The 27898-nt window shown below is 37.6% G+C and overlaps 1 protein-coding gene across 4 annotated transcripts in view; it reads left to right on the top strand.

The window, feature by feature from the left end:
- Positions 1 to 27898, top strand: part of Klf12 (KLF transcription factor 12) — a 431560-nt gene that overhangs the window by 162261 nt on the left and 241401 nt on the right. For all 4 annotated transcript variants that reach the window (XM_047552646.1, XM_047552642.1, XM_047552644.1 and 1 more), the window contains one exon: positions 23106 to 23195. In XM_047552646.1, the coding sequence (XP_047408602.1) occupies positions 23106 to 23195 (90 nt within the window). The remainder of the gene's footprint in view (positions 1 to 23105; positions 23196 to 27898) is intronic.

Below are 27898 nucleotides of genomic sequence, written 5' to 3'. Positions count from 1 at the left end.
ATTTGGGTACATCTAAGAGCCTAAACATTTGATTCAGCTGCCAGTATGTTCTTTGTTGGCTAATGTTTCCACAGTGTTTCCACATTTTCATAGGCTGGCCGCCAAGTTGTCCGACAGTCTGGTACCTCTTGGGGGTGGAAGTGGGTGTGTGTGCGAAGAGTTGGTAGCACTAGAATGCTCCTGTGTGTAGCCAGTTGGCATATGTTAGAACTGGCAGAAGTTGGCCCCACCCACCTGGAAGCATATAGATGCTAATGAGCTTCCCCAGCCTGTCCATCATGGCTCCACGATGCATACACACCAAGATTCCCTGTGACAGTGATCCAAGGAAATTAGAACTCTTAGAGCAGATTTCTTAATCAAGTTGAATGTGAGGTTAAGATGGTACAGCAGAGCTCTAATATGTTGTTATTATCTGAAGATGTAGTTAAAAAGTACTGTGTATTGCTTTGTGGTTTATAAAGTGCATCGCCATGTGTCTTCTCAATTGATTAATCAAAAGAATATTTGTCAGCAGATACTATTTCCATTTTACAGATAACAAATTAGTCATACAAGCTGGAAGAGTTGTTGCTATGATTTAAATCCCTTTCCTTATCAGATTTCACCTCTGTGTTCTCTGTGTGCAACATCAGAAATGAGGCATGGCCTAAGGAAGACCAACTGACTCATTAGTCTAGTGCAGAATTACATCAGATATATAGCATTTAAGGACCCAGGAAGTCTCCTTCTGTTGCTAGCATCAAGAGATCAAGTAGAAATAAGCATTTGTTGATTTTAACTAAGCACTGTGGGGTTTGTAAAGTTCTGACTAAATGAGGTCTGGAACTATAAGAAGGGCTGTAAATGTTAAGAACATGGAAAAAAGATGGAAAAGTGAAGATGAATATTTGCATATATCTAACTTTTAGACATCAATAATAGGTTTTCTCTCTCTGAATATACTACATTATGAGGAAGATTTGATGGATATACATGACAGGAGTGTATTTTGGCATATTATACATACATGGAGTATAACTCATTCTAATTAGGATCCCATTCCTGTGGTTGTACATGATGTGAAGATACACTGATCATATATTCATATATGAGGATAGGAAAGTTATGTCTGATTCATTTTACTTTCTTTCCTGTTCCCATTCTTCCTCCCTTCTGTTCATTCCCCTATGTCTAATCCAGTGAACTTCTGCTTTCCGTAGTGGTTGTACCAATTTTTTGGTTCCACCAGCAGTGTATGAGTGAACCTTTTTTCCCACATCTTCACAAACATTTATTATTTCTTGTGACAATGTCATGTTATTAAGTGAGACCAGTGGAAGAGCTTCTGGTCTGTGTGTACTACATCCTTTGTATAGATAAGCTCAGTGCTGAGCTCTGTGCTGGGGACTGATGATAAGAAGATGAATACTTACATAGGACTCAGCCCCAAGGAGTCTTTCATCGACTGGAGAACCCAAACACATGAGAGGAAATTATTCCTTCAGTATGGTGGAGAGATAGAAGAATCTTTGTAGCCTTGTACTTGATAAGGCCTTGGAGGATGAGCAGGAGTTTTGCCCCTGAATGAGGAGGAAAGGGTGTTTTTCCCAAGGTGAATGAAACATGGGGTACCCCAAGGTGTCAGAGGGACTGTAAGTGGTTCCAGTAGTTGCACATTGTGGGAGAGTGGAGAAGTTAAAAACTAAACCTGTTTGCCAGCAGTCCTCTTAGATGGGGATAAATGCAAAGGAATTGTACTCAGCACCCAAGTCCATGGGCTTAGAACCCATTCTCCTGTTTCTGTTTCTTCATATATTCAATTCATTCCATTCTCTAAATTCTTGTTGTTCATGGTGGTGGTCTAGCACATGCTATAAAATCTCTGAGAAGGTAGGTTTTGTGTTCTGGGTCATCATCAATGTGCATTCATGTTTCCTGGACACTACTTCCCAACTCCCTTGCTATACCACAGGAGTCCTGACCCAACAGTAGCTAATAATATTGCCCTTAGATGACTATCCTCCTCCAAAGTAGCAGAAAGAATTAAGGAGAGTATCTAAAGATTTTTGAAAGTATGGAGTAGGGAGAAAAATATGCAAGACAAGGAAGTTACATAAATGTTCTTGGATGCTTTTTCATTGATGAGAAATCCAAGTAATGGTGGTGACAGGCATATGGATCTAGAACTCAGGAGAAAGGAAGGAGCTGGGGAGAGGTGATCTGTGAGGAGGTGGCGTTAGAGCAGGGAGCAAGACTTGGATTTCTCAGGATGAATGTGCAGAGGGAAGAGATGCAGACTGTGGTGTGAGTTTTTTAGGCAGCTGCTTCCGATACTGAATACTCAGTAGATGGAAATCATGTGTTAGAACTCCAGAAAAATAAAAGATGAATAAATTTCCTTCTCTTCAGGAGTTGTACTGTGTTTTAAGTTTTTACAAGCATCATGTTTTAGAGAACTTTAAGGAGCTCTGCCTTCTGAACAGACATTTAATAAGATAAATAGAGTCTCCAAAATGACTCATTTGGCCATCAGATGAGTTTGCTGGCATTCACAGTTGGAGGGGGTGTATGCAAAGTTTGCTTTCAGGTGGCCTGAAATCCAGCAGGATCAAACGGTCAATGATTTGCATTGAGGCTATGAGGTGAGGTAGAGGCATGTAGAAATAGAGTGCTGTATCACTATTAAAATCTCTGTTATCCAGAAACCCTGACTCTCTGGGACCTTACCAACGACTGGGAATTATAAAAACAAAACCCGTGGGTTATGGTTTTGATATTGCTCTCTCCAAGAGCAAATGTGTGAGACGATGCAAGGTTTAGAGGTGAAGGGACTGGGTTATGAGAGCCTTAACTCCTCTGTGAATTTATCCTCTGATAGGGATTAACCCAGTGCTAGGAAGGTGGGACGGGTGTGGCTGGAGAAGGCGGGTCTCTGGGGGCGTGACTTTGGGGTTTGTTTTGGGATGGTGAGGAGAAAGTTCTGCTTGCGCATGCTCGCCCACTCGGTTTACCTCTCTTTCCCTCCCTCCCCTTCTTGGTGCCATGTCCTGAGCTATTTTCCTCTGCCACACTGTTCTGCCATGATGTTCCTAGGTCACCTCGGGCCCCAAAGAATGGAGTTGGCCCTCAGGGGACTGAACCCCTGAAATTGTGATCTCTAGCCTAAACTTTTCCTCATCTAATTGTTCTTGTCAGGTCTTTTGGTCACAATAGTGAAAAAGCTGACTAAAACCCTGTGTTAATGACAAATACATGTCGTAGTGCATGACCACACCACTTACAAGTGAGCATATTGCATGCTTATGTTTCTCTTTCACGTCACTTTCCATGCAAATTTAGCTGGCTTATTTTTCTAGTTTAAAAGTACACTGCAGATGAGAAGTAACAAAACATGACGAAAGGGCCTTAAGAGTTACTTAGTTGAAGCTGGGTGTGGTGGTGCGGACCTGAAATCCCAGTGGTTCAGGAGGCTGAGGCAGGAGGATTGTGAGTTCAAAGGCAGCCTCAGCAAAAGCAAGGCCCTAAGCAACTCAGGGAGACCCTGTCTCTAAATAAAATACAAAATAGGGCTGGGGATGTGGCTCAGTAATTGAGTGCCCTTGAGTTCCATCCCTGGTACACCCCTCCTGCAAAAGAAAAAAAAAAAAAAAAAAAGATTCACCTCGTTGAAATTCTTCATCTTACTTAGACCCAAAGATGTTAAATAACTTATCCAAGATGCTGCAGCTGGAAACAGCAGCCTTAGTCCATGGGAATTGTACCCCACTGTTCTGTTCCACCATAGGGCAGAGGAGTGTATATAAAAAGAACATGACACAATTGAGAAATAGCAGCCTGGCAGGGTCTCATGCAGGTACACGAAGTCAGGAAGCAGGCTCTCAGGTCATTCTGCGTAGATACACTTCAGCAACTCTGAAGTTATTTCTGCGTACTGTACTGCCTGGTCGTCCATGTTCTTAATTATTAGTCTGAGTCATCAAGAAGAAGTTACCTCTTCTCCTTCACCTTGTATGTCAAACATATCAGGAGTATTTCCATTGAAGTGGCTAATATTTTCTCTTTTAAATTTGCAATGAAAAAGAGAAAACCTCTCACCCATCCAGAAAATAACACTCCAAAAAATAAAACTGTGTTTCTTCAGAACACAGTATGTGAAGGGGCAGATGTCTGCTGTGACCAAATTACAATTTCATCAAAATGTCAGGACTTAGCTCTTTGGTGCTGAGAATGCTGTACTTTAAAGGTTGCAGAATCTTCTCTGTGTCAGATGCCTTGATTACAAAGCTGATGGCCAAGGCTGAGCCCTGACTAAAGGCATGAGGGTCCCAGCAGGAAGTTTATATTGGTTTGAAACTTGACTTTTTCTTGGAATCGGGTCCCTGAAATGCCCATGCACAAGGTCCACCTTATTCACCTAGCTGGTAGCATCACCACACGTTATTTCTGTGCTGTGACCCTGTGCTTCAACCTTGGCCGGCTCCTTCTTCTTGGCCCTTGAGCTGTTTTCCTCCCAGATTCAAGCTCATTTTCTCAGTTTGGTAATTGGCGTAAACCTGTCTTCACTGGAATCATGCTTGTTTTAACCCCTTCAACTCTTGTTTCCTCTTCTCCATCTTCTTCCCTTTTGGCTGAGGCCAGGAAAACTGCTTCCCATGAAAACCTCTTGGAAAATATTATATTTGTATTCAGGGGAAGGCTCACAAAACAAAGTTAGAGACCTTGGTGGGTTTTATGTTCTTGTTGTTTTTCATTTTTTTCTAGTAGGGATAGAAGTCCAGAGGCCTTTTTTTAAAACAGAGGAACTTCTCAGAATTGAACATTTTTCTTCATCTTTAAGCACATCCCAGCAGTTATTTTGGTCATAATTTTTTTTTTTTTTAACATTTTTAGCCATAAGGCTTACAAGTAAATGTGCATAGGATAGTTAATAGGCACCACCATGTTCTTTGTCTCAGCTTGGGATATTTAAGTAGCTGAAATACGTCATTTTTCTTTACTGTGGGAAAGTCAAGAAGACCCTTGTGTATTGCAGAGTACTAACATTCGATTGTATTATCTGCGTACGCACAGGCAAGCTGCTGGTGCATGAAGTCACGCTCAGTGGCTTTCAGCACTGGGTGGAAGATGTTAGGGTTACTTTTCACTTGAATAGGGTAAAGGATTGTAGAGGATTGGGGGCAATCTGAGGAATTGACTACTTTGTGTGTCAGTGAGTGACAATTGTATTTTGGCTCAGGCTTTTTGCACATGGAGCCGCAAGAGGCCACAGAGGTCAGAACTGCATTCAAGCTGTCCTCAGATGAGAGTTGGCTACCCTTTTCTTACAGATCCCCAAGGCAAAGAGATTCCATGACCTCTGTTGACTGCACATTTTGGAGCCTCACAATCACACTTGTAAGGAGTGTTTCCTCAGTCCCATTTCTAATCCTTCCTCTTTCTAATAGTTCCATTTCTTTGGCCTCTTAAAGAAAACAAACTTGTACTGTTTTTTTTTCTCCCCCACTTTCAGTTTCTCTTTGTCTAAACAATCCATGTTCATTATATACTCCTTAGAGAAGCATCCAGAAACAAGAAGAGACAAGGAAGACATGTAACTTTTATGTTCTATGTTTTGATTTTTATATTTAAGAATACACAAAGAAGCCCATGCATGTCATAGACATGCTTTTGCATCTTTTGAAATGTTCACTTGTGATATTTTACTTTATAGGTCTATGATAATTTATTTAACCACGTTCCTATTTCTGGACATTTAGGTTGCTTCCAAGATGTAGTCATTATGAACAGCAGGGAAATAAATATTATCTTGCACATCCTTAATTATTACCTCGGGATACGTTCCAAGAGTTAGTCTCCAGAACTAAAGACGTGTGTGGTTTTATGGCTTTTGATATTTTCTGCCAAATTGCCTGCAGTTTACAGCTCCACCCACTAGAGTATGAAAGTGGCTTGCTCTTAATTACGGGGCAGCTATATCGCAACAGCTTGGAAAAGATAACTCACTGGCAGGAGATGGTCATTTCCTAGTTTGAAGAGCCTGCTGTAATAGGGACTTAATGACTCTAATGAAATTCCATTCACTTCATGCCTATTGGTAAGAGTGAGAAATTATAATATATTTATTCTCTTTTGAAAAGAAAAGAATGGTGAAAAGGGGAATAGGAGTTTTGGAGCAATGTCCAGTTTTGTCTGTGGATATTTTCTGCATTTCCTGCCCATGGGAGGTTGAGTCAGCCTCCGCATTGTCCCTTCCTGGACCATGCACACTGGGATGGATCATAAACACCTGTGGAGAAACAGGTGCAGAGAATGGTGACAGCTAGGGTCCCCATCCATCACACCTGCTTCATCTGAAAATTCTATTACTCTCAGTGTAGGACTGTGCTGAACTGTTCAGAGGCTAGAACTCTAGAAAGATGAGGCTAATATCGTTTCTAAATTTTATGGAAGAATGAAGAAATGTGATAGCAAAAATCGAGTGTGCTTTTAGAATAAATCATTTCTTATGGGAACTTGATTAAAATATTTCCCCTGTAGTCTCATTTGAAATACATATTTGACGAACTTATTGTCTTGGGGAAATATACTTTTAATAGAGGCAGCATTTATCTATTAAAATACAAAGCTTAAGGCATGGTGTTTCGATTCACAGCTCTGTTTTGGTTTTTAATTTGCTTTTTTGTCTGTATGGCAGCCATTTTGAGGACATTGGATCCTAAGGTAAAGGCTTTTGACTGGCATGGTGTATCAAGTCACACCAGATGTGTACCCGAGGTGTGCATCTCTTGAGCCCAGGATCAGCTTGATCTCTTTGCCCCACTGCCTTCTGCACATGCTGTCTGGTGTGAAAATGACTAGGATGCCCCACTTACAGACCTCTTTTGGTCTTTGGCATTGTTGGACTGTTATGTGCCAGGTTCAGATCAGCCTTAATTGTCAGAGCACATTAGTGTGCCTCTTAGGATTTATGTGGATACCATGTTGGAAGAATGGAGAAACCACCAAATTGGGGCGGGAGGGGTAATACATTAAAACTAAGGTGACCTAAGATCTCCAGAGTGTTTCTGAAATTGTGTGGTAGCTTTTCTGTCATGAGTGCCTTTTGCCCTGGGTAGATGTCATTAAGAAGTTCACTGTTACTTGGAAGTGCTTATGAATACTTGTGTTTCCTTGTATCTGTGTATTGTTGGTTTAAAAAGGTACCAGGTGTCTAGGTTCCCTGGAAATTTCTACCACAGTGCAGATTACTTTCTCATGGTTGATTGTGTGGGGGAAGAATCTGAATGGTATGTAATGAAACACTAGACCTTTGTCATAGTCCCTTAGGAAGGACCTACAGGGTTCTAAGTTAGTTTCCCTGTTTGTTGACTTCACTGGTAACAAGTTGTAAAAACAGCTCCATGAGTTGAACTTCAGACACTGCTGTTGTCAGATCCCCTTCTTCACCTCATGCTGACAGGTTTTCTTCCCGTCCATCATTAAGGGGTTGGATCTTTCTGCCAATTATTCTGAGTATTTGCATTTATGAACCAGAGAATTAGACTTTAGCATCTGAATTGTCCACACTTCCCAACTCAATTATTTATAAAAATACAAATGATGTTTTGTCAGATGATTATTGGTAGATAAGAATATTAACATTTATGTTTCTTGACAACTTATTTTCTGTCTAAAAATTAAGTTCTGACTAATTGAATATTTACAGTGAAACGTATTGATTGGCATTATTAGTGTCATCAGAATTAAATTAAATTAAATTAAATATTGTCATTAGAAGACTTTTCCTTACAGAAACATGGAATTACTTTGCTAAGCACTCTTTATCTTAAAAGGTAATAGATATTTAATATTTCCAAAAACAAATATTTCCAAATATTTCCAAAACTTTATTGTATGAATTGTTTTATTGTTAGAAATAATAAAGTTTATTAAAATTACTTTTTAATGTTTATATAATTCATCCTAAAATTGGAAACAGACTGAAAAGTTAAACCGAGTTCATTTAGAGTGCTGTGATTCAAACCTACTGATGTTTCAGCACTAGACATTTTCCAGCGATACATAAACCCAGGCCATCCTTGCCCCCGACATGTACATATATCCCATGCTTCTGATATCTTCCAGCATAAAAATGACTATTTTGTGCTTTGATATTCAATTGCATTTTAGTCTTATATTTAACTGGTACATACACTGGGTGACAATTTTCTTCACTGCCAAGTGAATTGATTACATGCAGAATGATATTTCCCTGTGTTTCATAGTATTTCAAATCATCAACCAATCCCTTATATTGATCTTGTCAAAATGTTTCAAATTATTGTAGGGTAATAAAATTACACATGGATCTCTGTTATAGGTGTGTTTAAACAATATAGAATGGTGTGGGAATGAGTTATGTTGTTTAAAAACTCTTGTGATAGCACCTTGTCACTCTCCATGGTTTCGAAGACTTGGCAGTAATGATTACTTGTAGAAATTCCTATTCTTACATATGTCTAAATATTTATTTCTAATATCCTCTAACTACAGTATGAATTGCAGTACTGAATTTTCCATTTCGTTATTGATTGCATTTCTGAGAACAACTGTACAGAATGTATTCCTTTTGTTTTGAATTTTTTAAATGGAATTTATAATTCAATTTGTGAGAGAATTTTTAAAATTTATAAATTTTATTGTTAGAAGCATTTTCTGTTAACAGAAATTTTGAGAGGAAAGTATAGAGTTTCATACATATCTTCTTCTCCTACCCCCATTATGTACAACCTCCCCAATTGTATGTATGCATGCTGCAGTTGTGCAGTTATTAAAATAGATAAATCTACATCAACATATCATTATCATCTAAAGTCCATAGTTACGTAAGGGCTTATTCAGCATGTACATTGTATGGGTTTTGACAGATGTGGAATGATGTGTGCCCCATTGTAGTACCATGTAGAACAGTTCACTGCCCTAAAAAATCCTGTTTTTCTTGTTCACTCCACTTTCCCTCTTAGACCCTGGCAACTGTTGTGGGTTTTCCTGTGACCATATTTTGCTTCTTTCATTCAGTAATACACATGTAAGTTTCCTCCATGGCTTCTCCTGGCTTTTGACTGGTTTCTTTTTAACACTGAGTAGTATTCCATTGTTTGGATGTACCACAGTTACCCATTCACCTCCTGAAGGTATCTGCACTGCTTCCAAGTTTTAGCAGTTATGAATTATGCTGCTATAAAGACTGTGTGGACATACTTTTTAAAGTCTTTTGAGTGAATTCCAAGAAATATGATAGTGGAGTCCTACGATAATATGTTTGGTTTTGTAAGAAATTGCCAAACTGTCTTTCAATGTGGCTGTACCATTTTGCATTGCCAGCAATGAATGAAAATCCCTGTTTTCCATATCCTTGCCAACATTTGGTATTGTCAATGTTCTGGATTTCGGCCATTCTAATGAAAGAGTCCTGTGTATCTTATTGTTTGAACTTGCAATTCTTTCATGACGATGTGTTAAGCATTGTTTCATAAGCTTTCTTGTCATGCTTGTCCTCTTTGCATGTTCAGGTCATTTGCCCTTAAAAAGCCTAACACAAATTTCCTTTATTTAATATCAAAATATTCTTTATAAAATTTTGCAAGTTTCACAGAACAATATATGGGCAAGCCCCTGCGACTGGAGTATTCGCTCTCAGAGGTGTAGTTTACATATAATCTGTCAGTTAAACTCTGTCTAGTTTTCCTGCCTAGACACTGGTCCACAGAAAGTCTCTGCTCTGGTCAGTTATGTTTCCCTGTATCCTCCTGTCTTCTTCTCTGATTTGCGCATGGGGTCACCCAGTGACCTTACTTCTCTGATAAATCTAAGAAGAGATGTTGGTTTTACATTTTATTCAACTTTTAATTTGTTATTAAGACTTTGTGGTGACTTCTAAGCTTCTTACACATTGGACAGGAAACTGGAAGTTCCAGAGGATATTTTTAGTCCTTCCAAAAATGCATTATTAGCGTGAACCCCAGTTCTTTCTGCAGTAACTCTCTAGGAATTTTCTCATATAACGATTCCAATATTGTTATATAACCTGAGAATGTGGCTTTAATGATTAAAAGCTCAGGAGAGAAAGAGATCTGCAGAAAGGGCAAGAGTCTAATTGTGATAATTATAAGATTAATACATAAATTGTTATGAAATCTGATATGTCAATCTTCTTGCTCCTATATACTGTCCCAGACAAGAAGATATTGTCCCATATGACTAAAATCTCCTAGAATATAGTCACTGACTATTCTGTGCAGTGTGTATGGGATGAGTATTTGGTATGTTTTCCTTTTTACCAGGAATGCCACATATTTAGAAGATAAAAGCATATTTTCATTTATTATATTGTCATGGAATTCCTTAGGACATAACAAAGATTGTATCATTCCCAGATTAGATAATAAAATAGCCAGATCTATACAAAATGAAAATATTTGCAAATATGGGTTGATATAGCCTACTTCAAGCAGTATAAAAGATTCAGTGCATCACTTTCTAATATAACTTAGTAAGCTCATTTCAGTTTCGTCTTGTAGTTTTTAGGTTTCTGCTACTTAAAATTTGCTTGTAACATATATATGTATATATATGAGAGTGTGTGCTTGTGAACTCCCTTGGTTAGATATCAGCAGTGGCTTTTTTACATTATGAATGTCAACCTGGATAGGAAATTTGATTTCTTTTCTGATCATTTGTTTTTCTTTTAGCATACTTAAAGCTCTTTTTTTTAACCTCAAATTCTGAACTGTCAAACATTTCTTTTAATTATATAGATAACATATGAAATTTGTTAAAAAAAGGAAAATCAGCAAAACTGAAAATTATCAACCCACATTCTCTCAGCCCCAATTTTGAGTGCATATCATTTTAGACCTCTCCCTTTTCTGTTCTCCCCCTCTCTCACTTAAAAGCATTGTTTTTGAAGTTATGGGAACCTAATGAATTCTTCTTGTGTGAAATGCTGTCAGATTTTCTGAGGCTTCCTTCTGACCTGACATGCTGAGGTTTTTCACTCTGCTGCTGTAAATCAGTTACACAGCATCTGAACCACAATGTATTTGGCAGTGGGCTGGAGGAGGAGATAGTAGTAGGACCATCACATATATGCAAAGACTAACTGGAATAGCCAGGGTTGGCTGGCTGTGACTAACCAAGGGTTCTGGTAGCTAATTCCCTTGTGACGACAAGGGAAAGGTTACTAGCCTGGAAAAGAAGGTGGATGATGTCATTCCTTGAGAGAAAATGCAGGATGCAGTATGAAAAGGAGAGTCTTGCTTTCCTTTTTTTCTCCCAAGAGGTTGTGGAGTTCAGGTACACTAGTGGAGTTTAGGGTTCGTTCATTGTACCACGCCCTTGGAATGTCTGATTGGAGATGTTAAGCAGATGAGTGGAATGTAGTTCTGGTTTTTTTTTTTTCCTTTTCTTTTCTTTTTTTTTTTTTTGCGGTGCTGGGGATCGAACCCAGGGCCTTGTGCTTGCAAGGCAAACACTCTACCAACTGAGCTATCTTCCCAGCCCTGGAATGTAGTTCTGAATCTTGAGATAGAGATATGGCTGAGATATAAAGTTGGATTCTTGCTGGAATGAGTTGCTGCAGTCTGATTGGCAGATGATCTACCTGCCTAGTTTTCAGTGACGACACAGTTAAGTTATTTAATGTTTGAGACAGACTCATACACTCAGGACTTTTAGCATCCCTTGGCACTAAGGGTCAGTAGTGCTTCTCTGATTTAGACATTAAAACCTTTCCATTTTTCTCTCCCTCTCCTATCCCCAGTTTCCATAGGATTGGGTGGAAGCCAGAAGATCATAGCACCGAGTCAGGTTGAGATCCACTGAAGTTGTAGTAGAGCAGCTTTGCCCTAAAGACACTGTATGCAATCCATATATAATCTTACATTTTCTAGTAGACACTAAGAACGTTACAAGTTTTTTGGATGTTTTCTGGTAGAGATTAGAAAATTTTAAAAATTCGTATTAAACCCAGTAGTTACTGAAGTATTTCAACATGGAATTAATCTAGAATTCCTCTTTTTACATGTCTTCAAAGTCCATGTGCATTTTACATGTAAAACACACAGAAATTTGGGCAGATCACATTTCAGCTGCTAATAGTTGCACACAGCTAGTGGCTACTAGACAGCACAGGTACAGCCTGTACAGAGAGACTGCGTGCACTATTGGAAATGAATTTGTGGTTTACCCTGTCAGCATGTTCCCCACCTAGGAACAGTTCCTTCTTTTATTCCTGTGAATCAAAAGCAAGATCCTCTAGAGAGCATTCAAAATTAAAAATTGCATTTCTTGCTCCTTGACCCTCGCATCTTTTAAATTTTTGTAAGAAGGCACTCTTTCCCTCTTTTCTTAGCAATTTAACTTATATAACCCGTGCTGTTCTTTTAGTTCCCAGGTACTTTGTGGCATAATCACAAGGCTGTATTGACTTTTATGTTACTTGAAAGATAGCATTTCTAATGAAATTATGAAAATATAAACAGGTTTATATTTCGGTTCACATTTTTAAATGTGTTGTCCTTGATATGGGGCCATCCTATTTCTGTGAAGAAATGCAGAATATAAAAACCTCATCCAGTAGATCAGATATATAGCTAAGAATAAAAACTCTTATCTTCTAGTTCCATGTTGAAAGTGTTTAGGTGTTTACAGTTTCTTTCTTTGGCTAATTTGGTGGATTCTCATAGGCCATGTCTAATAATAGGACCAGAGATCCACCCTGAGTTACTATACTAATATTGAAATATTCTTTCCGTTCCCTTTGCTTGAACAAGGAGCAAATTCATAGCTCCTTTCTGGAATCTTTGTACTTGTTAGTGGAAAAAATTTGATACGAAGAAAATGTAGAAGGAATTTAAGTATGATAGTCTTCTTGAAAACATTACTAATTTCCCTGCAGGTGTATTCCAAAGTTAAACATAAATATTCTTTGTGTCAGTTATTACTGTCTTTTAATGTTGAGGTACTTTTTATACTATTTCACTACATGTGTAATTCAACATAAAAATAAGATTTCTAATAAGTTCATAATATCAGTAATTATAAAATGGTGATTTTTAAATGAGGCACCTCTCTGTGCCCTATTACATATTTTGAAAACATTTTTTATATTTATAGCTGAGGGAATACTAGCGGGATTTGGTACAGAAGACATAGTTACTACTGAACATTCTAAATTGCACAGGACATTATAGGATGAAACACACAGAACTGTCTGGTGAAAATGTCCATAGTGCAGATGTTGACAAAGCTTTGTCTAAAAGAATATATCTGAGTTATAGCAACAGATTTCCTAAGCTAGGCAAATTTACTAATAATCTTGTTAACTTTCTACAAACTACTTTCATTTAAACCATACTCAGTATCAAATAACAGAAGAAGGTAATAGAAACTTCCTGGGTGAAATAAGTTATACAATAGGTTCAAAATTATACTGTTTCTATTTTTATGGGTCAGGTTTATTAAGAGGTAGACAGGAAGTTACAAAGCCTGAGTAAATGCAGTGCAGTTATGTAATTTCTTAATTAAAATTATACTCTGAATTTCTGTTGAATGAGGTTCTTTTTTTTTTTTCTTGTGTTACATTTTAGAATTTGAGTAAAACTATGAGAAGGTTGTACACCTAGTAGATGGCAGAATCTAAATCAGAAAGTCTGAGCATAGAATAGGCAATATCCTATTCTAAAATATTTCTATATGATATTGAGTTTTATAGTTTTAGTTCTTACTTTTAAGATTTTATTTTGTGTTGATTTTGTATATGGTGTAAAATAGGTGTTCAGATTCATTCTTTTGCAGCTTTTCCAAAACACTTTTATGGTTTTTTGAACAGACTTTTCATTGTATATTCTAGTCACTCTTGTAAAACATTCATTGGTAATATATGCATTTATTTATTTCTAGTCCCTCTCTTCTGTTCTGTCAACCTGAAAGTCTGCCTTCAGGTTATCATTATATGTTTTAATTGGTATAGCTTTATAATATAGTTTGAAATAAGAACCTGTTTTTTTTTTTTTTCCTTTCTCAAGAATGATGTTTTTAAAGAAGAATAAAATTATGGCATTTGCAGGTAAATGGATGGAATTGGAGAATATCATGCTAAGTGAAATAAGCCAATACAAAAAAACCAAAGGCTGAATATTTTCCCTGATAAGTGGATGATGATATATAATGGGGGTGGGCGTGGGGGGTGAGAAAAGAATGGAGGAACTTTAGATTATGTAGAGGGAAATGAGAGGGAGGAGGGGATGGGGGTATGAAAGATGGTGGAATGAGACAGACATCATTACCCTCTGTATGATTACACAAACGGTATGAATCTACATTGTGCACAATTATAGAAATGAAAATTTGTACCTCATTTGTGTACAAAGAATCAAAATGCAGTAAAAATAAAAAATATAATAAACAATAAAAATTTAAAAATTAAAAAAAAAAAAGTATACTGAAAAAAGTCCACATATGGAAAACAAAATGCTTTTAAAAAGATAGGATGAGATAGCCAGAATTCTTTGGATGGTATTAGCAGCAAAATGAAAGTAAATTTGTAACAGTATTGCCAATAAAAGTGTTTATTGAGTACTGACAATGAATTATACATAAAATAGCCATTTGACTATGCATCAATGAGATTGTCTAGGCAGTGCAAACTATTGTAACTTGTTGGTATAATCTTTTATTACTCTTTTAGTTATAGCTCTGAATAACAAGATAGATACTATATTAGATACTATATTATCTTTTCTATGCCTTATAATGCTTCTTGGACAAAATAAAAACATAGGTGGTTTGCTCAGGTTTTAAAGGAAGATAAAGTTACGTATTAGGCACAATTTTTTTTTTTTCAATCAGGAAGCAGGGCTTTATTCTATAACATGGAGGAAACATGCTTTTTCCACCTGCCCCAGACATAAATTGTTACGACTCAGGTACTGGCCAGCAGTGCCCCTTGTGCACTCCACGCAGGATTAAATTAGAGATGAGAAAAAACTGTGAATTCTTGGAGAAAAAATAAAATTGAATTTACTTGTTCAGCAGTTTACACATTTTTCTGACCATTAAGAGTTCCTTAAGGTACTCATTCTCTTTTTGTTTTCATTAGAATGGTAATAATTTTTTTAAAAATCAACTTGAATTTTTAATTTCTCTTCTAAATTCTTTTACTTATTCTCAGCTCGTAAGTGCTCTTTCTTCAGTCTGTGCAGGAGACAAACACTCAACAGCCGTGTTTTAGAAAGTTAATCTATTGTGGTTTTGATAAGGAGCCACTTGACATTATGTTAGACAAGAAAAGGTGGAAATATAGGTCAATAATCATTTCCTGTGTTTCCTCCAGAAAATAAATGACTTAATACTTGATAGTAATCTACATTTTCTCCAGGCACAAAGGACCAGTGCTATTATTTTATTACATATTCCATTTGGTATTCCGGTTTTTCTTTTCATTTTATATAAATGATTTTTCAGAAAAGGAAATGACTGACCATATTAATGTACATACTAAGAATACTACTTGTCCAATATCAATTCATTTTTTGTTTTGTTTTGATGACCATGATAGACTCTAGAACCGATCCATCTCAGAAAAAAAATGGTATCAAAAGCAGAGTAAATTCTTCTTTAAAAGTTTGTAACTAATCAGAATTGATTTATATAATTTTTTAAAACTTTAAACTGTTTTCCCCTGTTCAGATAAATTTGCTTTTATTATTCTCTGTTTCGTGATTCAGACTACTCGAGAGAAAATTACCCCCTTTGTAACAGATTCTGAATAAGCAAAAACTTTACAATTAAACAATATACCCAAATATCCACACATCCCAGGGTGTAGTATATTCTTTAAGTTAAGGAGCTGACCCCAAGTGAACTTTCTAGTCTCATCAATTACTCTTCCAGTGAGGGGAATGTTCTAGCCATGCTAACTTCTTTATTTACCAATACGTAGAGTTTCATAGTGCTAAGATTTTGCCTATGCTCTTACCTCTCTGTCTGCAACCAGCTTACGACTTCCTAGACGCAAGATAATTAGTTGATTTTGTCTGCATTTTTCTTTCATTAGCTCAGCAAATACTTACTTAGCACGCTTTATGTGTTCCACATAGTTTCAAGTCTGGGGATAGGTGTCCTGTTATAAAAACACAAAAAAAGCAATCCTTGCTCTCCTGGTACTTAGATTCTGGTGTCATAGGTGTGAAAGAATCTGTCAGGTATGACTTCTCTGATGGCCTAGGGTATTCACAGCCATGGAGTTGGGAGGATTTTTCATGTGGCCAAGACGTAGCCTGAGCTGAGTGGGCAGGTGGTTAGAGGCAGCTGCTATCTTCTAGGGTGAGGTCATAGTGTGAGCTGCTCCTCTGCCCCTTCAGCGTACTCGGGAGATCATTATGCCTTTGGAGCTCCACCTCAGTCCTGGCACCACCCATGGTGACGTAAGGGGACTGGAGTAGCCTGCACAGTTCTGAGCTTCTACAGCTTTGTAGCAGTGATGAGGAGCTCTGTCCCTAGTAGTTGTGAAAAATAGATTCTCCTCAGTGCTGAGCCACTTGTCATTTTCATAATGTTGGGCACTTTATGAAATTTCTCTGCCCTTTAATAACCTTTTCTAAAATGGACATGGTAAAAAAAAATTATCGGGGGATTAAATGATGAGAATGATACTCCACAAAACTTTCCTTTATTTGCTAGGGTATTCTAAATAATTAGAATATTGCCCAGCCCTCATTAAATATTTTTTCAACCAGTACAAGTAGGAATAAATGAGTGATGTAGTGAATATAAAGCCCCTGAAACAATACCGGGTATATAAGGGCTCATTAAATGGTATTGTTATTGTTGTTATAATTGTCCTTATTTTAAAAATTGGAAGCCCTGTGATCATGCTGTGGTTGTATTACAAATACTTTTCCCAGTTGCCATGAATAGAGAGCCTTTCTGTCTAGGCTCACGGTGTGTGGTCTGTGTGGTGTTGTATGTGCCCAGGAAGAAGGTCGGGGGCATGGACCAGAATACGTGGGTTGCTTTCTGAATCTTTCCTGCTCCTGTTTCCTGACTTTGCACTTTGCTGGGACGAGGCTCTGAGATGAGCTTCTGCTAGCTGTGGAGAGAATCTTGTCTCTGACTTCCTCTCCAGGACTGAACTCCACTTTCCCATCATCTGACTTCAAGCCCATTCATTAGTCCCTTCAGCATCCAGTTCTTATTCTTACATATTAGATCTCTCTGTAGAGTGTCGGTTCCTGCCCAGATAAACTGGAACTTTGCCTTCCCTCTCCAGGGTTTGATTGGTTTGCCACTTTTCTTGCTGTGGTATTTTTCTGATTTCTGACCATAGCTGTTCTTCAGACTCTGGCTGGCCCTTGATATCTCCCTCAGTGCCTCCTGATTCATGAATGTGTTGTGGACAGAATGAGATGACTTTGGCATGCAGAAATCCTTGCTGCATACTTAGGGAAAGATTTAATCAACTTGCTAAAATATGCTTAGTTCTTCAGGGTATGACAAAAATACCTTTCTATTACAATTTGTATTAATGATGGTTTGGAAAGTTGTTTGGAAGCTCAGATGTTATTTTAACTACCTTCTGCACAGTGAACAAAGGAAAGAAGGCATGCATCTGTTGTTTCTAAAACTGCGCAGTCATGTGTTTCCTTATGACAGGATAAGTTCTGAGAAATGTGTAGCTCTGCGGTTGATCATTGTGTGACCATCATAGTGCTTACTTGCGCAAATCAAGATACCTACAACCTCACTAGGTGATACAATCTTATGGACCAAGGTTGTAAATGTGGTCCATATGAAACCTTGCTATGCAGACTTTATTGAGGCCCTTTGAAAATGCTATTAGTAAATTTTGGATTCCACTTTGGGTTGGGTTGGTTGCTCCTTTGAAAAGCATCCATTTGCAACTTGAATAAGAACTTGTTTTTCATGGCTAGTTTAGCAACTAGCACTTATAGGAAACCCTTCTAAAATATTTGTATAAACTGTACAATGTGTGGCAGTTTAGCACTTTACTAATATAAGGAAACAGAATGATCCTTGCTTTCAAGAAAATATACATTGCTACATTACACACATAATTCAGCTAGTCCTTAGGAGAGAGATTGCTCCATATGTTTCAATGTGACATTTTTATGGAAGGATTTGGTTTTTGAGGCTGAAGACAAATATTTCAGAGTAATGTACATATGGATCATTGAAACCATGAAAGGGATTTAAATTAAGGGTCCCAATAGGGGGATGCTCAATAGTTTTGGCTTTTAGCTCTGTTAAGAAAATGTAGTCACTAATGTGATAGCCATGCTCCCAATCTGCAGAGGAATGACAGAAGAAAGGCTGAGCTGAAGTGGAAGAGTCTGAGCTGATATTTATTTTGTACCATTTCGGGTACTTTGGTAATTCATATGTCCTCTATAAGTGAATTGCCACTGAGGATATCTAAGCATTGAAAAATATACTTTAATGTTTAACTTGAGCAATTGTAAATTAAATATAATGCCAAAATACATCTTTCTTGAGTATAAAGGGAGAAGGTGAAGATACTTTATTACCCAAATACATGAAACTATTCTGAATATATTGAATTAGGAACCAAGGATGTGAATGTTTTCAAAACACTGCAGAGTGGATGAGATTACCATGGTTTTCCTGGATGTTGAAATCAAGATGGGACTGACTTGCTAAATTAAATGGGACGCTTTTTAGGTTAGAAACTTAGACTTTTTTTTTTTTTTTTTTTGGGGGGGGGGGTACCAGGGATGAAACCCAGCAGTGCTTAACCACTGAACCACATTTCCAGTCTTTTTTATTTTTTTTATTTTGAGACAGGGTCTTGCTCAGTTGCTTAGGGCCACATTTGGTTGCTGAGGCTGACTTTGAACTTGGGATCTTCCTGCCTCAACCTCCTGAGCTACTGGGATTACAGGCTTGTGTCACCATGCCCTGGAAGAAACTTATACTTTCATGAAGTAAAGAAAACATTGAAAACTTGATTTAATGGGGATAAAACATAAAATAGCTTTGAAACTAGAGGATGATTTAAATTAATATTTTCATTCCCTAAAATATGGTTTCTCACCATTACTGGAAGTTTCACAGTTCCTTTAAGTCTGCTCAGCCTGAAGAAGCTGATACTAGATTCTAGATCTGCTCTCATGGAACCTTCAATAAGGTGTTACATTTTTACCCCATTTTTATGTATAGAGTGCATTTTGATAGGGAGCAGGGTAGTTGGGTGGAGGGAGTATAACTGTTGAAAGTGCAGCTTGGTGTCAGACTGCTTAGGTTTGTAACACAGCCCTCTCACTTACTAATTGTGTGAGTCTGAGTAATTCAACCTCCTTGTGTCCCAGATACTTCAACTTCAGATAATAAAAGCATCAACCTCTTGGGTTACTGTGAGGGTTAAATGAGTATCACCATGTATAACACCTAACATACGGTTTGGTCCATAGTAAATATGCAGATATTAGGTGTTACTCTTATGTTTGTTACCTGTTATGTCCTGTACCCACAGAGGGCAAAATAGATATTTTTGGCATAGGAAAAGAAACCTTGTTTAAAAGTTAAACGTTGATTATTGACTGGTCAGCTCCTTATTCCAGTTGTGTGGACCAACCCAACTTAGGAGGATGGACAGGAAAAGATGTTCATTGTGGGGATAGGAAGGCAGATTGTAAAGCTGACCTGGGAAGTCACCGCCATTGTATATGTTATAAACTACTGTCATTGAAGACCAGTGCCTTCTCCTTGCTGTTGATGCCATTATGAATGTTTTGAGACATTGGCAGCAATCACTGGTGTGCTTATGTGGGTTTTGACTAGGAGAGTTATTACCTGCTGGATGACTGTGTTGCCAAATCTTATTTGGCAAATAGGAATATCCTGAGCACTGTTCTTACTCACTGCACATGGAATTGATCAACATCCAACTAAAAATCCTACAGTAAAATGTGAATCAATTGATAGAACTCATAGGAAACAACTTGTACACATATGTGGCATATATGTGTGTGTATGTGTAATGCACAGCTACACATAAATTACAATTCCGAGGAGCATACAATATCAAAATGTTTGTTACAAAATAAATATACGAAGTACTGTGACACTAAAATTGATGACTGTGTAATTTATTTTCCTCTTGAGAATCAATTGAGGTATTGATTCCACAGCAGATGTATTTTGATTAAGATCATGGCAAGATGTGTTTGACAGCAATTCCAAGTTATTAGAACCTATTACACTTTTGAAGTTTAGTCATCTGAGATTGTATGTATATGATCTTAAATTAGTGAGAAAAGTCTATCACTATTTTGTTTCAAGGACTGGATCTTCAGTGCTGTAATTATCATGCACTGTTTAAAAACCATGCGCCGTTCTGGGTGGTTTGAACATGCTGAGGTGCTCAATGCCTGCATTTAGGCTAAGCAGGGTTAATCATGCATATGCTTCTCATATATTTACAACACAATTTTTGGGCATATATACAGATCGAATCTGTACTGTTTAAAAGTGTCTAACAGTTGAGGTTTGGTTCCCTAGCTGCAAACCTTGTTATTTATGATGTTTATTATGGTCATGGCTGTGAATGATTCTATAAAATCATAGTAGAATTATTTCCAGTGAAACCTTGATTTAGTAAAAAAAGAAAATGTATATTTTTTTCACTTTCACATGAAACTAAAATGTACAAACTGACTCCTACACATGTTGTAGAATGAATTATTCAAGACCAACAATGGAAATTTTTAAAAAGTGATCATGAAAATATAGTGTTATTTATATGTGCTAAATGGAACATGAACCCAGCCAAGTTTTCATGATTTATCAGTTTTTAACTTCAAAGACTCTGGTTAGCTTGCATTTTTTAAACTAATGAGTTTATCACAACCAGTGGGGGAAGATGGTTAAAGTATATCAGCTGTAAATTGGTACAAAGCACTAAAAGGGACATTAGCCTCTAATCAGATTCTAACAGTTCATTAAACCTGCCTTTCCAGAATTGCTCTTTGTCTTTTCTCCTCCTTCGCCTAGGCCTTCCTTATAAGGCATCTTGTCCTCTTTTCATCTGGGCAAGACCTCCTCCAGGGTAGGAAGCAAGATCAGCTCATCTTTCATTGTACACTAGCCCTACAACCTGTGGGATGCTTCAGCAAGGCAGGTTCCTAGAACTGCTTAAGAGGCTGGGGAGGTGAGATCTGGCTGACTGTAGGAAGGCTTCCCTGAGACCAGCTGGTGGCACGCCAAGCTGGCTGCTTCCAGCCACAGAAGCAAGTGACCCATTAGGGTTTGAGATATCCATGCCCGATGTGCAAACAACCATAGACCCAGATGAAAAGGATTTTAAATTTGGAACAAATTAACTGAGCTCACGAGCAATACCACACTGTTCTTCTGCTCTTAAGCTGTCTGTTAGAATGCAGAATCCACCCCCCTCCAAAATATGGACAAGTCAAAAGCAAAACTTTAAGAAAATGTGTCCTCTCAATTTTGAAAATATTGTTCATTTCCTGGAAAACTGTGACAGTAATTTGTTTTCTTATTTTTATTACCTAATAGATGAGGCAGTGTGGACTTTTTAAATGTTCACTAGTTAACTTGGGTAAATTTGCTTATTTTTTTTTCTTATTGATTTCTCAGCAAATATTTGGAATAAGAGGCACTATAAATTTTATTTCTTATATTATTTTCCTTAAAAAATCAAGAAATATGAGAAATGGAGCTTCACTATACTGCACTCTGTTGGTATTATATGGTAATAATACCTAGAATTTCTGATTTGTTGAAGTTGCTTTTTCATAGAAAATTAGCTCTATAGAGGCGAAAAAATCATGACTTAGAAATTACACTAACATTTGTCACCCTTGTAGCCAAAATATTTAGGAACTGATCTTCCTTACACTTAAGATCACTTTAGTGTTATGTGTTTACATCTGTAATTGAGGTAGAGATACAAACACAGATTTAGTCATATCAAGTTTCTCAGTTTAGCTGGTATTATTAGGTGCTCTACACATGTTTAAACGGACCTTATTGGGGCCTTAGGTGTACACTGACGTAGGACTCTCTCTGGTGCTGTTCAGATGCTACTCCAGTAAATTCCTACAGCAGCAAAAATGAGTAAAAAATAAATTTATTCTTAGAAATGTTCGAAATTCTGTTGTGAACCACAGCATAAAGTTTTCCTTTCAGGAGATGCTAAATTGAGGCAAACCTATACTAAAATAGAAAAAAAAAAATTTTTTTTGTGCCTTAGTTATGGCTTTAAGTATTCACTTTTTTGGTGTGGGGGCGGGGCATGGGGGATTGAACTCAGGGGCACTCAACCACTGAAGCCACATCCCAGCCCTGTTTTGTGTTTTTTTTAGAGACAGGGTCTCACTGAGTTGCTTAGCGCCTCACCATTGCTGAGACTGACTTTGAACTCTGGATCCTCCTGTCTCAGCCTCCCAAGCCACCGGGATTACAGGCATGTGCCACCATCCCCGGCTAAGAATTCACTCTTCATTTAAGACTTATATTGACTTTCTTTAAAGTAGTGTTTGGGGGAATGATGATGTAGAAATTTTCATTAGGTCAGAATTGCCATGATATAAAAATTAAATGAGTCCAGAATTATATTATCTTGCTTTTAAATTATTTAAGCTTTGAGAGTATATAAATTATTTTTAATCTTATTTTCTCTTTTATGGATGTCTGTACACAGGGCAACCTCTAGGACAAAGGAAGAGAGAAACTTGCCTTATATTTCCTTCTATTCTTGAGAAAGTATGATAAATTGTTCCAGCTCCATAAAAATTAATGTAAGGTTTCCACGCTCCAGTTTATTACAGGCTGACCTCCAACCCAGAGGTCAGAGGATCAGACTGATTAATTCAACTTCTTGGTCATTATTTCAAATGAAAGTTCAGAGTGGGGGGGGGGATAATTGGTTATGATGATATCCTCATTTAATTATACTTCATTGCTAAAGAATTAGGTTAGCGGTACCAAAGGTACCTACCAGGAAGGAAGATGCTATCAGATGTCCTCTTTTGATTCTGTATAACTAAATCTCTCTCTCTCTCTCTCTCTCTCTTTCTCAGAATATCAACACCTTTGAGAACAGAATGTTAATGCTTGATGGGATGCCGGCAGTCAGAGTCAAAACAGAGCTTTTGGAATCTGAACAAGGGGTAAGCAGGTTTCCAATGAGGACCGCCTCCTTCCCTTTATGATCATGCCATTCGAGTCCTGAGGTTTCTAGAGCACCTTTGTTTTCCCCTGCCTACGTTTTTCTCAAGTAAAACTTATTTGAGATGTGATCGAATCCTACCCAGTTTCAACCTCAACTGCTCCTCCCTTGGAAGGGATAGCATCCTGAAATTAGGGAGGCACATTGACCTTCTAAGAACCCCGTGACTCTCTAAATTTGGTGAATGTTTTGAAAAGCTAATGAAAATTCACTCCAAAGAGGAAGCATTAAGAAATGAGGTGGGGATTTAGCCTCATGACAAAAGAGCTAGGTTCTTTTTAAGTTAAGTGACAGAGCACAGGGAAGAAGTGACAGAGGACAGGGAGTGGGGAAGTCTGTTTGTTGAATGAATTTCTCTCTTTTTTAAAAAATTTTTTGTAAGTTGTACATGGACAAAATACCCCCACTTGAAAAAATCTTTTATGTGGTGCTGAGTCTGGAACCCAGTGCCCCACACATGCAAGGCAAGCGCTTTACCACTGAGCTACAACCCCAGGCCCTGAATTTCTCTTTTGACATTTGCATTTACACCCCTCCACACACACTTTTTTTTTTTCCCTCTTTTTAACTCCAGGAAGACTAGGGAATGGTTGATGAAATTGAAGTCAGTGAATTTGAAAAGTGCTTAAAAGCAAAATAAAGTTTATATGTATGTTGTGCAATACCAAACCAAATTGATAAATTAATTTATGGGTACTAAGGCTATAAGGAATAAGAACACAAATTTATTTTAAAAGGACATAGGACATTACATTTTATATTTGTTAACTTCACAGCTCCACTAACTTAAAGCATAAGGGCAGTATGGTATAAAAAGTCATTGTTTATAGACAGCTCTGCTGTCTACTCTGTATATATAAAAGAGAAAGCTCTGCTTATGTGCCCGAGTGCATGTTGACTATCTGTCCTATTAAACCACCAGCACTGAGACAGTGCAGATAACTGACACAAAGACATAAGTAAATGTATAATCTTTACCTTATTAATGTATCTTCTTCAAAAATACCCCATTAAAATCAGCAATGGTTTGTTCTTGTACACTCAAAGGAAATTTTAGAAATGAATAAAATCTGTCATAGAAAATCATTATGAATAAGTTCATTTGCAATCTCACTCAAGGTATAGGATACCAGTGTACCACAAGGATTTCATGATGGCAGCTGGGGATTCAGATCCAGATGGTGATAGTTAGAGAGTCTCAGAGACTTCTATATTGCTGGGCAGTTGGTGTTGGGGTGTGTGGCATCTCACCACAATGTCTCCTTTTCAGAGGAAGACTGTGTTTGAAATAGATCTGGTTATGGTAGAGGCTCTCATTTCACTGTTGTTATTCAGTGTCGATTTGTGTAACTCTGAAATGAACTTTGTGGGGTATGTCAGCCACATAGGCCTGGTATAATGACACACTCTCAAGGAGCCAGCCCAAGGCTGAGGCAGTAGAGCATCATGAAAGGGGAAACTGTGTGGCAGTTACTAAAAGTTCATTGTTCAAAGACAGCCTTCCATGAAGAGTCATGTGCTCAACCTGGTTTTCAAGCCAGACTTTATGGTTAAATTCCACAGATCCTCCAAAATGTCTAGATATTTTTAACCTCGATTAATTCATCTAACCAAGAGAAGGGTTTGTTTCATATTTTTTAAAAATTCTGTTGTCACAATTCATTTCCCAGAGTCTATATATATTATCATGAGTTTAATAAAGTAAATTTCTGTACACTTCACAGACATCATAACATTCAGAGAAGATGACCTTTTTTATTTCTTAGGAGAGAAAAAGTGAAAAAGCACTCTGTGTTTCAGAATGCTGCTTTCATGTCATGATACTTTATTTAACTTGAATATCAGTAAATCCATTCAAACTGGACATGTTAGAGGAAGGCAAAAACTACAGAACACCTCTAGTCAGTAACTATGACCTGGACCAATGGTCAAAGCCAGGATTGAGCATCGTTGCCAACAGCCTGGTAATCTTTAACAATATCCAGAGAATTCTTTACCCTTCACGGTCATCACTTTTTGATTTCAAGGTAATTGTTGTGTGAAAGATTTAGGTGTTCAGAAAAAGAAAAAGAAAAACCAATACTTGCAGAGTTTTTACAGTGTGAATAAGAACCCCACATTACATTGTTTATAAAAACCATTATTTTGTCCTTAAACAGGGAAAGGAAAAATTGTGGGTTCCTAAATATTACTTAATGTCAGTTCAATACAATCAATGTTCTCCCTTGTGAATGGAGTAGATGTTGATATTTTAACCCTAATTTAAATTGTGCATGTTGGAAGGAAATAAAAACTTGGTATGTTTTTGTCTTAGTTTTATATGAACTTCTTAAATATGAGAATTATAATTTTATTTTCTCTCATGATAAAGCTTCAAGAGAAGCAACTTGCAGTGTTTAATGAAATATATTATGACTTAATTTTTTACAGGTACAATAACTTAAGGTACAAGGAGTGTTTGAGTGACTTTATCTGAATTTTAGTGATTTTCAGTTTTGGACACTTCACTGGATTTTTCATTGGTGGTGATGGGGCAGGTGGTATATACCATATAATTTCAGAATCTCATGCCTGCTTTTAGGTAAAGGGTGCTAGAATTTTGAAGATTTCATAATTCTTTCCTTATTTTAAAATTAAAAGACTGGCTGAAGATTTATTCTTTATAAGCTAATGTAATGTAATATAAGCATGTTATTGAAATTTAAATAATTGCATGTGTGATTACAGGCTTTGGAAAAAAGTGTGGCATGTTGTTTATAGGAAACAAAAAATAGGGAAACTCACTTGTGTCACAGCAGTGACTGAGTGCCTGGAGTTGGTACAGTGGTTCTGTCTTCCATCACCTGGAGAAACCTAGTTTTGAGATTCTGTCCTTGACACAGACATCAACCTTCAGTCTTTGGGGAAGAAGACAAGTATTTCTTTTTCAGGCTGTGGCAGCACTTTAAAGATGCACCACTATACCCAACCCTGCCTCCATGCATCCTATAGGCATATGATGTTCTCTCTGCTGGTTCTAAGTAGTCCCTTATGTCTTCTCCTGTGAGCTGGTCTCTGCAAACCTCCTACCCCAAGAAATTCATAACCTGATGAGCATGTTTCAGAGCTTAAAGGAAGACTCTGGGCCATGCTAGGTCAGGTCTGTGAGAAGTTCTGACTGCCTTGCCCCATTCTCTGAATGAGCATATGGCATATGAACTTGGTCATGTCAAACTCTGTCTTCACATTTTCTCCCGGTATCTCTGGTAGTTCCTGATACATGGTCATTGCTTAGTAAACATGTGAGATATATTTATATATACACACACACACCAGCCTGGTAAAATATATAAAGCCCATCAGTAGCTACTTGTAAACCTACTCTGTCTGCCTCATAGGGTTATTGTGAACATAAAAATCAAAATTGTAACTCTTGGAAACACACATTCTCGCTGGTGACACAGGTTTCCATCTTGCAGCTGGGTGAACCAGATGGGCATGGCAGCACATGGGCACCCGCGCTGGGCACCTTCTGTTTGGATTTCTCCAACTCACAGTTCAGTTGTGTGATATCTAAGTCGATTATCCTGAAACGTGACTTCAGTTTCCTTCGGGCTTGTCGGTAATACGGCGCATGCTGCTAAGCAGTCTGTAGGAAGGGCATGTGCTCTTGTGATATGCTTCGGGGGCACAGCAAGGAGTGTTTGAGTGACTTTATCTGTGACCTTTGGTTCTTGTGCCCCGCTGTTACAGGAACTTCCCAAATGCTGTCAGCCTTTGGATGTTCTAACATGTTATTAAGCAAAGGACTATAGCAGGAAGAAGAGTTTTGGAACTTCTACACTCAGATAAGGCAGTACGCAGAGAAAGGGCACTGCCTCAAAGACATAAAACACAATTTTATTTTTGGTACTGCAGTTTACCAGCTTGAATGACATTGGGAAGTTCCTTCATATCTCCAGCCCTCTCTGGCCTCATCTGTACAGTGGGGGTGTAAGAGTCGGTCTTTGCAGGTTTCATCTGACACCCTGTGATCCTAGGGAAGGGCAGGGAGTGAGAGAAAGCATTTCTAATTAGGAGTTTAACAATCTCATTACAACAAAGGTACTTGTGAGTGAAAGTCAGTAACAACGTAAGACTTTAAAGGGAGACAGACTTGAATTCTCATGCTTGTTCAGCCAAGTACCAGCCTAGTGGAATAAGTTTAGTCTCTGTCAACCCAGTCACCTCACCTGGGAGGTGGAACTTATCACTCAAGGTCATAGGAGACTGCCTACATGTTGCAGGTGGTGAATAAATATTTTCCTTTTGAAAACAAATGGGAGGGAAAGGCCATATCACTTCCATTTCTCTTGCCATGCATCTCAAGAAATATTTAATATAGATTACGGCACCTGTGTTACCTCATGCAGATTAAAGGTAAATCTCAAAATGAAACCCTTATTTTGTTCCCTTTAATTTTTATTCAAGTACATCCATAGAAATGCTTCAAATCCTGATTGGATTTTATCACGGGAACAAAAGAATAATGATATGAGAAAAGTTATAAGTGATATTATTCTTTGTTTTTATAATGGTTTTGCTCACACCTTTTAAACAAAACAGTAGTTCTGGGTTCATTTACTTTTAAGATATTTATTGAGTGGGCACAGTGGTGCACATTTA

This window comes from Sciurus carolinensis, chromosome 5 (assembly GCF_902686445.1).
Source record: "Sciurus carolinensis chromosome 5, mSciCar1.2, whole genome shotgun sequence".
NCBI lineage: Eukaryota > Metazoa > Chordata > Mammalia > Rodentia > Sciuridae > Sciurus > Sciurus carolinensis.
This window is presented reverse-complemented; position numbering and strand designations above follow the sequence as displayed.